This window comes from Puma concolor, chromosome A3 (assembly GCF_028749965.1).
Source record: "Puma concolor isolate L17-30 chromosome A3, mPumCon1.1.hap2, whole genome shotgun sequence".
Classification (NCBI taxonomy): Eukaryota; Metazoa; Chordata; class Mammalia; order Carnivora; family Felidae; genus Puma; species Puma concolor.
The window spans coordinates 41563367-41576930 of record NC_141669.1 but is presented as its reverse complement, the minus strand read 5'-3'; the positions used below and the strand labels follow the sequence as shown (position 1 = coordinate 41576930).

The window sequence follows — 13564 nt, the reverse complement described above, 5'->3', positions numbered from 1 at the left end:
GGAGTGTCTGAAAAGGGCTCTAAGGAAACAGAAAGGCCTAGGCTTGAGTTCATGCTCTGCTGATCACCAGCCACTGACCTGGGACAGATCTTTTGATCTCCCTTAACCTCAGTCTTCCCAACTGTAAATGGAATAACAGCTGCCCACAAGGATTCTGTGATGTTGTTATCAGATGATGCTTGTAAACTGGGTAGCAAAGTGGCCGGTATGCTCCCCAAACTGGGTTAACATCCTACATGAACACAAAGGTAAGTCATATAATTCATATTTTAAGATAAGTCCAATGAGAAATGTTTCATATATGTCCTCATGCATATCCTATATATGTTTATCTGTAAATATACTAATCCATGTCTACAAATATTATGTAGTATATACACATACACTTGTAACTTTTTACCCTATGAAACATTTTTAAAGGTGCAGCCTCACTGTGAGAAAAATGGGGATAGTAATATTATGTGCCTCATAGGCAATATGAGAATTAAATGAGTTCATAATATAAAGAGCACATAGAATGATGCCTAGGGTACAGCAAGTGCTATTTCACTCTTCGCTATCTATATCATTATGATTATCAATGCAGAATGAGAAGACCACACTGCTCTGAGGTGTTCTTTGTGCCAAGCTATCTGCCAGGTACTAGGGATTCAGAAGCCAACAAGATGGGCTCGGGTCCTACCCACAAGAAGAGTCCTACCCTGTAAGACAGCTAAATATTAAACAAAGAAACACAAAACTACACGAGTTGCACTGTAACAAAAGCTATGGAGGAAAGGGGCTGAGTAATGAGAGGGATGTGCCTTCAACAAGGGTGATAAATTTGTATCATCCAGTTAGTCACATGCTGAGTCCTCTTCCCCAAAGAGAGCAACCACATCATTTATGAAATGGCTGTGGGATGCATGATGAACCTATGGCCAGAGAGCGCCTGCCCAGATGGGACTCAAACCATAGCCTTTTTTGACCACTCCCATGCTCCTAACCAATAATCAGAGTCTCTGTTCATGAAAATACTCCTCTTCCAAATTACCTCACAAACTGGGTTCCTTGTTACTCATTTATTCATGCATGCACTTATGAATTTAATAAATGGATATTTACCAATGGCATATTATATATATGTATAAAATATATACACTATCGTGGTCCCTGCCTATAGAACTTTATAGCAGAGTAACTCGGCAGCTGCTAACTCCCAAACCCCAAACAATCCACTACTCAAATGCGAAATTACATATTCATTTAATATTTACTTACAAATGAAGCTTAGCTGGCCAAAAGTGCCATATTTCATCAAATCTAAAATACTACTGAAGTACTATTAAGGACTAATAAGAGAGAAAAAATGCTGCCAATTTATTGTAGATATGCTCAATTATAAGACACATCTCAATTTTAGAAATATTATAATGTAATAAAAGGGGGGGGGCTATAGCAACAACACTCCTGTCCTTTGGTAAAACGAGACTGTTTTCCTATACTTATGGAAATTATTTTGAACATCCCCAATTATGCTTCTGTGGAAAAATGAATTTGAGGTCAGAAAATCACATTACTTCCTCATGGCTACGCTGGTACATTTAGATGAAGACCATTTCATATTTCTCAAATAGAGATTTGCTTCTCAGATGCAATGGCAACAGATACTAATATCAGAAACATCACTGCTGAGGGTCCCCTTTCCCCAACTACACTTCTGAATATTTGCCTGATTCCAAAATCAGCTTACACAACTTGGCAAACACATGAAAAAGGCAGGTGGCATCTTTGAGCAGGGTAGTCACCTCAACAAAACAACAAGGCTGCCAAAAATGAAAAAAGAATGAAAATTAAAAAGAAAAAGAGGGGTGCCTGAGTGGCTCAGTTGGTTGAACATCCGACTCGTGGTTTCAGCTCAGGTCATGATCCCAGGGTTATGGGATCGAGCCCTGCATCAGGCACTGGCATTGGGCATGGAGACTGCTTAAGATTCTTTCTCTCTGCCCCTCTCCCCAGCTTGAGTGAAAGAAAGAAAAGAAAGAAAGAAAGAAAGAAAGAAAGAAAGAAAGAAAGAAAGAAAGAAAGAAAGAAAAGAAAGAAAGAAAGAACAAGAAGAAAAGAAAAAAAGAACACCACAGACCACAGCTTCAGAAGGGAACTATAGTGTCACAAAGCATGTACTAGTAAAAAGAATACTACAGAGTCAGAAAACCTGAGTTCTAACATCCATTCTGATATTGGCCAGGAAACTTTCTGAGTTTATTTCCTCATTTGCCAAATAAAGACATGACACCAGTTGGATTGTAAAGTTCACTTTCTGGCATTAAAATACCATAATTCAGGGGCTAAAAATACTGCCTCCTGTTCCCTATTTATTCTACAAGACCCAACCTACAGGAATCCCTGGCTTGTGTTTAAAATGACCTTGCAGGAGCCCCTGGGCGGCTCAGTTGGTTAAGCGTCCGACTTTGGTTCAGGTCATTATCTCGCGGTCCGTGACTCTGAGCCCCGCGTCGGGCTCTGTGCTGACCGCTCAGAGCCTGGAGCCTGTTTCGGATTCTGTGTCTCCCTCTCTCTCTGACCCTCCCCCATTCAAGCTCTGTCTCTCTCTGTCTCAAAAATAAATAAACGTTAATAAAAATAAAAATAAAATGACCTTGCATAGCTTTGTGTTTCTTGAAACACTTTACTAACTCAACTTCAAATGTGCTTATAAAATCATTAAACTGGTTCATGGAAGAAACCTTCCTTATTTTTCATTGTATTTTCTTTCCTCACTTCAACTGGATTCTTTCCCTTTTTTCATAAACTATAAAACTGGTTTGTTCTTGCTTTGTTCTTTGGGTTGTTTGGGCTCAAAAATTTCTAAACATTCCAACAGGGCTCTGGAAGACACCTACAAAGTGTTTGAGTTGGGTTTTTTTTTTTTGTTTTTTTCCTAAAGCAAATCAATATTGCAACACTTGTGACCTTCAGCACAAATGTACCCTTCAGTTGCTACTGAAACTTAAGAGGACAGAGGAAACAAAATTCTCTAGCATCTCTAGTTCTATTACTAACCTCAGAGCATAAATAAGTTGTGACCACGCTAAAAAAAAAAGTTTGCTAGGTGGAACTGTTGTGGCTGCTGTTTTACTAGTGAAAGTGGAAATGGGTTTAAAAACGTGGCCTGAGTAGATTTGGAGAATTTAGAGGGATTTCTGCACTAAACACTATAGTCTGTAACCCCTCTAATATAGGAGATAAATTAGTTTAGATCTCAGACTCTCAGATTCTTAATAACAGATTGATCACATGACTAGGATAAATGAAGTCCATTTGAGCAACAGAAAACTACACTTGATGGTTTTTTAAGGCCCTGTGTAGGAAAAAAGAACTCCCAGTTTTGTGAGCAAAGGGTTACTAAATATTGGTAAGCGTGGATTAAAGATCCTGATTCTTTTTTTTTTTTTTTTTTAATTTTTTTTTCCACGTTTATTTATTTTTGGGACAGAGAGAGACAGAGCATGAACGGGGGAGGGGCAGAGAGAGAGGGAGACACAGAATCGGAAACAGGCTCCAGGCTCTGAGCCATCAGCCCAGAGCCTGACGCGGGGCTCGAACTCACGGACCGCGAGATCGTGACCTGGCTGAAGTCGGACGCTTAACCGACTGCGCCACCCAGGCGCCCCAAAGATCCTGATTCTTTAGACACTTCTCCTAAGACTCTCCTTCTACTAAGACAGCAGACCTACCTGAGGCTAGGATTTTTCAGAAACTCAGAGGAGCAGGACCCCAGGTGAGAATGACATGGCTATAATTAATCCCTTTTTCTCTTCTGCTTACAATACATTCAACTGTCCTTTAAATTATACACAAGAATCTCCAGAAAACTTTCCCAAATAAACCCAACTTTTTCCTACTTGCCAAAGTTATCTAGCCAGATGTTTGTCCTACCAGATGTGGTCTGGTTAAGGAAGTGTAGCTATTAAGTGCATACTCATCCTCCCACACTTTTGGAATGTAATCTTCTCAAGAAATGAATTAAGTCTTGTCCAATACTCAGTACAAGCCGAATTAGGAGGGAAGTGTAAGAAAGGAAGAATAAAACTATCACTGAGTGTGTATTACATCCCGGGTACCTTATATAAATTGTTTCAATAATTCTGCACAGTGAGCCCTGATTATCCTGTACTTCATCATTTCCAGGATGCACATTTTTTCACTTTTCAAGATGTCTTAAATCTGGATGCATCTGACAACTCATAATGGCATGGCACAATTTTAATTGGCAATCATTTTCTACTGTTAGTAGTAGACAAAATAATGGTGCCCCATACAAGTGATGATGTCTCACATTCATTAAAATATCATTTTCATGGGATTGGAAACAGAAATTGAGAAGCAGATTCAGAAAAGTGCCTAGGGTTACTACACAGACTGTAAGGGACTAACCAGACTTCAAATGTGATATGGTTAATTTCAAAGTCTCTTCCTATACAGTCAACCTAACACAGAGACTTTGAACACAGCAAGAATTTTCAATAGTCAGCATTACTCAAAGACTAGCAGCAACCTTGGGTATTAAATTTTCAGGAACCGAGGAGTCCACACCGCCTGGTGGAGACACTGCAAATAGTTGGTTAAGGTACCAGCCAAACCTAAACTTCTAGGAGTTTTCTGGGCTATGCTGACTCTGGGGTGCAGAACCCAGCTTTCTGCTAAGTCTACAATCTACAGGGAAAAAACAAAAACAAAACCAAAAACAAGCGGCAGCCTTACTCCCTCTCCCCAGTTTGCTACTGAGACATTCTTCCCCCATCTCTCAATCTAGACGCTCAACTCTCCCAGCTGAGTTCATCCTGGACCACCTCACCTCTCACTCCCAAATAGGGGCAGTCTAGATGCCGCCCCCATCCGGCCATTCATCATCGCGGGCGCTAGAGCATGCCCCCAGGTCTGCAGGGCTCCCAGACCCGAATCCGGGTTCGGCCACCCTACTTAGGCCAGCAGCCCAAGTCACGCCCCCCACCCCACAAAGCTCCAGCAAAGCTCCTTCCGCCCCAGGAGGTCCCCAACGTGGGGCCGCACTCTCGCGTCTCCCAGGCCCCCGCTGAGGTCCGGCCCCGGAGGGCCCAGCCACGGCCTGGGCCGGGACGTTGGGCCTGGCGAGGCCAGGAACTCTCGGAGACCTGGAGGAGAGAGTCTCGGCTGGACTCACGAAGGAAGGAGCGCGACAGGAGGCGGGCGGCTGCCAGGCAGCTGCTGCCAGAGGCCATGGTCGCAGTGACAGCGGCAGCGGCAAGAGCTGCGGTCATCCACCAATGACACTCCCAGGCCCCCGGGGACCTGGTAAGGGCCGAGGCTCGAAGAGGAAATGGGTGGCCATGGCAGTCGCCTAAATGAATATTCCGCCGCAGAGACTTCGCCAAACATTGGACACAGTAAGTAGAAGGGAAAAGAGGTCTCTTAACGGAGAAGAGGACATTAACTCGGCTGCTCCCCGGAAATGTGGCTTTAATTCAACATTATTTACAACGGCAGCTTAGGAAAAACCTCACGCGAGGCGGGTCGGCGCATAGCATTGTGGGAAATGTAGTTTGGTGGCCTCGACTTTGTGGTTTAGGTGGAGCCGTGCGGGAGGGGAAGCGAGCGGGAAAGGGGATACTCAGACCCAGGAGATGGGGTGGCAAGAGGAATGAAGTGCGAAGAGCAGTGCAGAACTTTCCGTATCCTTAAACCAATCTGGACCTTCATTTATCTCGGCTGGCATACGGAGAGGTCAATATTATTCCTCACCACATACCCTTGTGAGGACCTGGAAGAATTACCGATGGTAACAATGTGAGTTCATGCTATTGTCCAGTGAAGGTAAGGAAATGACGAGAAAGACCAAAAACTACCTTACTGACACTTAATTTCTTGGAATATGGATCTTTTGGTCAAACAAGCTATCATACAGCTTTTGACTAGCACTAAGTGAATCCCCTTCCCTGGGGATCCTGGAACATTGAAGTTATAGATCAAATGTGACTGCTCCTTTTTAAACAAACCGGTCATTCCTGTAAGTGGTTTAGAAGGAAACTCAGAGTCCAGGAGTCAAAGAGTAAACAGATAAAGTAATCTCTCTCCCTGCTTCCAAACATGATCTGAGGTTCCTTGTCATTCTCATCAATAGAATTATGATAATTTACTGACGTAGTAATTACAATTTACACTGAGCTATGTGATGTATGAGTAGGATTACCCAACAGAGATTTCCCAATATTTCTTCTATGATCCAGATATTGTCAGTCCTGGGTTGGACTTGTCTACTCACAAATCCCTCCCTTATCTAATGTATTATGTTGTTGCGATCATGTATTTAAATAGTATCAGTGGTGGGGTGCCTGGGTGGCTCACCCCACCCAGATTGAGCCAAGGACTCTTGATTTTGACTTAGGTCATGATCCCAGGGTCATGAGGTCAAGCCCCACTCTGGCTCCGCACTGAGCGTGGAGTCTGCTTAAGATTCTCTCTCTCCCTCTACCCCTATCCACCTGCCCATCAAATGAAATAAAATAAACAGTGGTTTCCAAATAGGTCCAGTATGAAGACTCATTTTCAAGAGCAAAGTTCTTCCTAAACATTTACATGATGATAGTTATGTTTTTAGTTTTATTTAATTGGTAAAATGCATGATGACAAGAAATAGAATTCTGGTATGATTGTAATGAATTTTTATTCCCACAAGACACGGATTTTAGCTTGTTTTGTACACTGATGTATCCTCAGCATCTAGAACAATGGCTGGCACAAAAAGAGAACTCATTATTTGTTGAGCATTATTTCTTGAATTGACAGATAAGAAATAGCATATACATTTATTTATTGAATCCACACACAAAGTTTGATGGTGTTTCAGTCATTCAGAATAACTACACCTCTGCCCCAATTCTATAGCTCATTGATAGGAGACAGTTGCAGTAGGCACTAACTATACTACCTATTTTTATATGCAGATTGGTTTTGGAGTCAGACAGATCTGGATTCAAATTCCCATACTGTTGTGGGCTGTGTGACCTCTGGTTTTTCTCACTGAGATGAGTATGAAAATCCCTGTCTCATAATAGTGTTGTGAGCAGTTAATGCTCTTTGTACCTTATAAACATTCAGTAAATGGTAGTTATTATCATTAAAGATAAGAACTTTCATCTTCACATGGCAGGATGATGTTTTGAAGTTCCACCAGATGTGGAATAGGACATTTCCATGTGTGTCCAAACTTTGGCTAAAGCCCCAAAGATGAGGGCAAAAGGCCATAAGTAACTCCACGTTCTAAGGAGGGAAGCCTAGGAGATACCTCCCTCAAGATTGTAATAAGAGTAGGACAGAATTGTTTTTGGATTCTCCCACTCACACCCTAGCAACTCAAATAAGCAAAAGACTGGAATTCATTGAATGAGGGAATTCTGAGTCATGAGTTGTCCCCTGAGGTTCCCCTTTCCTCTCACCCCACCAGACAAGTTCGTGGCAAAGGGCTCCTTACTAAAAGGACTGGCACTAAATCAAGGCTAAATCCTTGCAGAACTGCAGAAGTTCATGAACCTACCCCAGTGTCCTAAAGTAGATCTAGTCAAAGAACATTCAGGAAAACTTGAGTTTGGATGTCAGACCTAAACATAAAGCCTAATATCTGCTTCCTGTCTGGAGAACTCCAGGCAGGAGGCTGTCTAGAACAACCCTTCACTTGTAGGCAGGGCATTGTTTGGTATGGCAAGATGTGTAATAATCCCATGGGTGAAATTGATGCCAGGAAAGAAAGCTGAGCTTCCCCCTAAGGATCTCCTGCTGGGACAAGGAACCATAGCATAAAAAACCATGGAAGATTCCCCCCCCTCCCCAGGGGCAGGAGGGGGACAGTGTAGGGGAGAGGTTTACAGGAGGTCAGCCAAAGAGCATATAACTCATCAGGATACTGTGCAGATGGGGTTCCCTAGGCAGGGTGGGAGGAGAGGAGCTACGGAGAAACCCACAGCATTCCAGAGCATAAAGACCAGAGAGAACCTCAGATCACCCCATTTAAGAGATTTTATCCAAACCTCACCCCACCCCTGCAGGAGCCAAAAGCAAGGAAAGAGGAGAAGGAGTAAAAGAAGGAGGAGTAAACAGACCTTGACTCCTTCCCAGCTGCAGGTTGTGGAGCCATAGATCGCACCAGACATTGGAGGGGGTAAGGAGCTTTGAATTAGGCATAAGATTTACATTTTTGAATTGGATTTAATGGGACTTAGAATTATTAATTTTTTTTAATTAAGTCTATTTTCCCCACGAATAAAAATCCAAAAGTTACAAAAAAATTATATAGTGAGAAATCTTTCTTCTGTTTCCCCACTACCCAGTTCTCCCAGGTTAAATCAATATTATCCAATTTCTTGTGTAGACTTCCAGATCTACTTTGCACACATACAAGCATACATATGTATCCATTCTCCTACCCCCCACATCACCCTTCTGTGTTGCCACTAATGTGGGAAGAAAAAGGGCCAAAACAGGACTGGTGGGGGAGTCAGAAGACAAGCAGTCAAGGTGACTACTATCCATGCTGGCAGTCCCATGGCCGTGTCTTTTTCTGCTTAATTTATTCTGAAGAACCAAGAATCTCGCAACCAAGAATCTTGACAGGTCTGAGCTAAGTAATGAGGTTCAAACTATTGGAACAAAGTCTCATTTGCATTATTTTTAAGGAAATAAATCAGCTGTTGTCACTGATCTGTATATCCCAATCAGACCAAAAAAGGGAATCTGACCAAGACTCTGGTGGATTCTCTAACTGATAAAGGAAATACGGGTTTGTTTGTTTTTTTTTAATATATAGAAGAGGAGTTCTAGTTCTGTATTTTACCTTGATTTTAATATGAGCCCCCATTCTTCCAGGATTTCAAATCTATCTTCTTTCACCAGAGTTTTGTCTAAATTTCTGGTGGAATGTTGGGGTGAGTTGGATGAGGCAGAAGAAGCATTTGGTCCTCTGTCCGTACAGGCAGCCCCTCATGTGCATCCTTCCATCTCATTCTCAGCTAGTGCTGTATCATCCCTTCCTCCTACTTGCAATGCTCCTCTTGGTCTGGCTCTACCAGCTATTTCTGGGCTCTTCTTAGGTGCATGAGAACCACTCAACCCCTCTGGTGCTGTGCTGGACCATAGCTAACATCCCTGCTTGCCTAGATGCACCATTTAGCAGAATCTTGTAACCATTCTGCTTGCTTTCTCTCTCATCTGTCTCTGTCTCTCTCTGTTTCTCTGTCTCTTTCTTGAGAACAACAAGTTCCTGGGCTAGGGGCCACATTGTCTCCCCACCCTCCAAATTCATATGTTGAAGTCCTAGCCCCCCTGATGGCTATATTTGGAGTAAAGAAGTAATTAGGGTTAAATTAGGTAAATTAGGGTTAAACACCAATATTATTAGTGTTCTTATAAAAAAAAAATACAAGAAGGGTGCCTGGGTGGCTCAATCGATTGAGCGTCCAGCTTTGGCTCAGGTTATGATCTCACAGTTCATGGGTTCGAATCTCACATCAGGCTCTGTGCTGACAGCTCAGAGCCTGGAGCCTGCTTTGGTGTTTCCCTTTCTCTGCTCCTGTCCCACTAATGCTCTATCTCTCTCTCAAAAATAAATAAACATTTTAAAAAATCATTAAAAAAAAAAAGAAATACAAGAGAGCTCCCTCTTTCCACCATGTGAGGACACAGCCAGAAGGCAGCCATTGGCAAAGTAGCAAGAGAACTTTCACCAGGAGCCAAAGTGGCCAACACCTTGATTTTGGACTTTCAGTCCCCAGAACTATGAGAAATTTCTGTTGTTTAAGCCACCCAGTCTGTAGTATTTCTTTATGGCAACCTGAACACACAAATACACCCTGCTTCGTGTATCCCTTAACTCATTTTGGTGATTCTTTTGACTACTCACCTCCCTCCACCTTCAAGCAGGGGAACTTGGGGGGGCGGGGATCAATGCCTAAGCTCTCCTGGCTCCCTGCTCGTTTCCTAGCCTGGGATCCTTTTCTGGTCTTGGAAACATTAACTCACATTTTTGGTCCAAATCTAAGTTGCTTCTGCCATTCTCAGGGACTTTGAGATACACATTCCTTTCCTGGGGGCAATTGAGAGTGCCAGAAATGAATTGGTAAGGGGAAGGAGTAGAAATATTTAGGAGAAGAGGGTCAAAGAAGGAGCTACTGGAAGGAAAAGCATCAGTTAATGTTATAGATTACCTCCCTGCTGCAATCTGGGTGCCCCAAAGCTTTGTGTGTATTCACCTAGGCAGTCTGACTGCCATGTGGAAATGGAACAAAAAGAACCTTGTCTAGTGCCTTAGCTCAAGGTGCTGTAACAAAGTACCACAGACAGGGTAGCTTATAAACAACAGAAATTTATTTCTCGCAGCTCTGGAGGCTGGACATCCAAGATCAGGGTGCCAGCATGGTCAGGTTCTGGTGAGGGTCCTCTTCTGGGCTGGCCCTTCTATAGCCTCACATGGCAGAAAGAGGACAAGACAGTGCTCTGAGTTCCCTTTTATAAGCACACTGATCCCATTCATGGAGTTCCACCCTCATGACCTGATCATCTCCCAAAGGCCCCACCCCCTCATACCATCACATTGGGAAGTAGCTCTCAACATGGAAAGGGGGGGTGGGGGGGGAGCACAAACATTCAGTCCATTGCATCTTGGACTAGTTCTGCCAACTTCTTTATGGGCAGAAAACAAAACAAAACAAAACTGCCAGCCTTCCAAAGGGAGAAAATCTTCATCTTCACTGGCACAAGCACACTCGAAGAGAAACCTATTGGAGCCGAGAAAGGCTGGGGCCTCTGGGGCTGATGAGCCAGCCTAATCCCTCAGGCTCCACTATAGGTGTGACTAATTCCTTCATAAAACAAATGTAGAGTATAGGAGCTTGCATCCTTCGCCCTACTTTATGGAAGATGGCACAACACAAATCAGAAACACTTGACCTCAGACACAGCTCCAGCTTTTGGAAAACTACAAGACATGAGTCACAAAGACTGGGGATTATTTTCATCTCAAGTGCAGCTTCAAAGAGAGGCAGAATCACACAGCACAATTCTAAGAGCCAACTAACACCACTGGCTGATTTGAGCGGAGGCAGACTCTTTCCCTCTCCCCTTATAGGGGAGAGCCAGCTTAGCTGTCTTGAGGACAAAGAACTTTCTGAAATGCACTTGCAGGGTCCTCCTGAAAGCTTATTACAGTTCTTTGAATGATCTATCCACTCAGCACCTGCAAAGGGGAGGTCTCATCTGTGTTAGATCCTCACAAGAATGTCAAGAGCTTCGATCTCTCCTTTAGAGGAAGTGGTTTCCAAACCTAATTTCTTTTCCCCATACTTGATCCCTGTTGCAGATTTGGTGCCCTGAAAACCCTGTGCAAGAGTATGCTGGGGACCACCTCCTACAGAAGGGAAGGGAAGAGAGCAAAGTTGGAAGGAAGGAGAGGTCCAGGAGGGTCCAATAACAGAGTCTTGGCCAATGCCCTTCAGAATCGCCCTGAATCGGGCAAGATGGTCAGGCTTCTATAACCCCACGTGGATTGTCACCAAGGTGTGAGTAGGATCGTGGCTGAGGCAGCTGTTTGCATTCAGAAAATTCCTGAAAGGGTTGGGAGAGCTGAGAGACAGCTGAAGAAGACTCTCAACCAATAGCACTCCCAGGTAGGAGGGCGACATGTCCTTCATTGAAGGAGATACGGCCTGCATCTGGGTAGTGCATCACAATACCCACCGGATGCCCCTTTCTGGGAGAAAGTCTGATAAGAAAGCAAGAATCAGGCCTCAGCAAAACCATAAAGAAGACAGCTTGGTTTGAGTGTCCCTCTTAAGATTCCCCTTCTTGTGAAGACTGACTCCTTTCCTTTTCCCTAGAAAGCCAGTGCTTTCATGCTGCCCTGTGCTGGATCCCGCCATTTTCTCACCACCTCTAGGAACTTCTGCAGACATTGTCCTGTTTCTCAGGGATTAAATACACTAGGACTTTGCTTCTGTCTCTCAAATTACAGGTTTCTTGTTCATTTTAACAGAGATCACCTATATCTTCACACAAATTAGTGATTCATGTTGAGAATTTCTGGAATTATAGTCAGGAAAGCTGTTTTTCCACCCACCTCTGATCCTTCTGAGATAACTTTCCTTCTTCATCAAATACATCTTCTAGTTCTGTGTGCGTGTGTGTGTGTGTGTGTGTGTGTGTGTGTGTGTGTGTGTACTTTTTAATTTTTTGTAGCAGATGAAAATCCAGGATACCAGGACAGAACCAGATTCCATGAGATTCTGGAATGTAGCTGAAAACATTGTGACGTTGTTTCCCACCCTACGGTCTAGTAGAGGGGCAAAGAAGAGTCCCAGGAATTAGTACTAAAAAGAGAGAAAAGCCCTGGGGGCCCTGGAAAAGAAAGGAGAGGGATCTTAGGACGCTGGTTGTGGCCTGAGAAAGGACTCCAAGGTGGAAGAGAGGGACCCATGTTCCTAGAAGACAAAGCACTCCACAAAAAACAACTCCAACAGCTACCAAGTGATGGCATCTCTAACTCAGGCTCCCATCCCTCATCTGTGTTCAGCATTTTCATTGCCTGGGGCTATGAAAGCCCCTTTTTCATTGGGGCTTCACATATTTGTGCACTAAGTGGCTAGTGTTGGGCTTTGAAGTCCAAGATGACCTGACAGAATTTGAAAAGATCTGCGTGGACTCAAAACGATGCACACCTTTCAATCCGTTGTCTAACATGCCTTCCAAACTGTTACTTCATTCTCTAGAAAGATGAACCTTTATTTAACTTTCTTTCACACTTAATACAAAAATAGTATACTTATTTATTATAAATTTTGCAGATAATTTCTACTTTGTGATCGATTCTTTTTGATATCATCCAAGTTCTCCAAGGTTAGCACATTATTTTTATAACCAGAAAAAGAAATAATTAGCACTTTTGGTTTTTTTTTATGAATGAAATGATGTGATTAGGACCCAGACTCTTAACTTACAGACTTTTGTCTGGTAGAGATGTAAATAGTTTCTATTCAGCAGAAAACTCAACCCTAAACTGTATGGTATCATTGCCCCGTTGGATATTTCCCAGTTCTATATGTCTCTTGGAAATCTCTGTGCCTCACATTCCTCCCTTGTAGGTAGGGATAATAGTACTTATCTCATAGGTTTGTTGTGTGCATTAAATGAGACACTCCATATAAAACACTTGGAGAAGAGTCTATAATAGTAAACAATAAGTGCTGCCTGTTATTATTACAAACTCATTTAACTGAAAAATCTAGGGCATATCCTTCAGGTATGGCTCAAGTAAGTCACGAGATCTTGCATCCTCACAACTCCACCCAAATCCACTAAGAGAATGCTTCTGTCTTGGCTCCTCTACCAAGAACATTGGGACTGACTGTTTGGAAAGACTCGTGTGCACTTGTCAATGCAGGTGCCAGTGGGGCGGGCAGCAGCAGGCAGCAGGTGCTCCAGGCAGAGGCAAAGACACAAGAGACTCCATTCCCTGGAATCTGGGTCCTGCTATCATGGATTAAGACCCTAAAGTCCTACACAG

The 13564-nt window shown here is 43.2% G+C and overlaps 1 protein-coding gene and 1 long non-coding RNA gene across 3 annotated transcripts in view; one reads left to right on the top strand and one right to left on the bottom strand.

Annotated features, from left to right (window-relative positions):
- SUCLG1 (succinate-CoA ligase GDP/ADP-forming subunit alpha) overlaps window positions 1–5304 on the bottom strand; it is a 42251-nt gene extending 36947 nt beyond the window's left edge. Inside the window, exon 1 of one of the 2 annotated variants that reach the window (XM_025931865.2) lies at window positions 5183–5304. In XM_025931865.2, coding sequence (XP_025787650.1) covers window positions 5183–5279 — 97 coding nt within the window. In that variant the 5' untranslated portion in view covers window positions 5280–5304. Of the gene's footprint in view, window positions 1–4837; window positions 4989–5182 lie in introns of those variants that run through there. The other variant, XM_086700735.1, reaches the window with a different exon arrangement.
- A 117-nt stretch (window positions 5305–5421) lies between these two features.
- On the top strand, window positions 5422–12010 carry LOC147582412 (uncharacterized). Its single transcript, XR_015249086.1, has 2 exons — window positions 5422–5832; window positions 11366–12010. It is a non-coding gene; the product is annotated as an uncharacterized LOC147582412 (long non-coding RNA).
- The last annotated feature ends 1554 nt before the right edge of the window (window positions 12011–13564 follow it).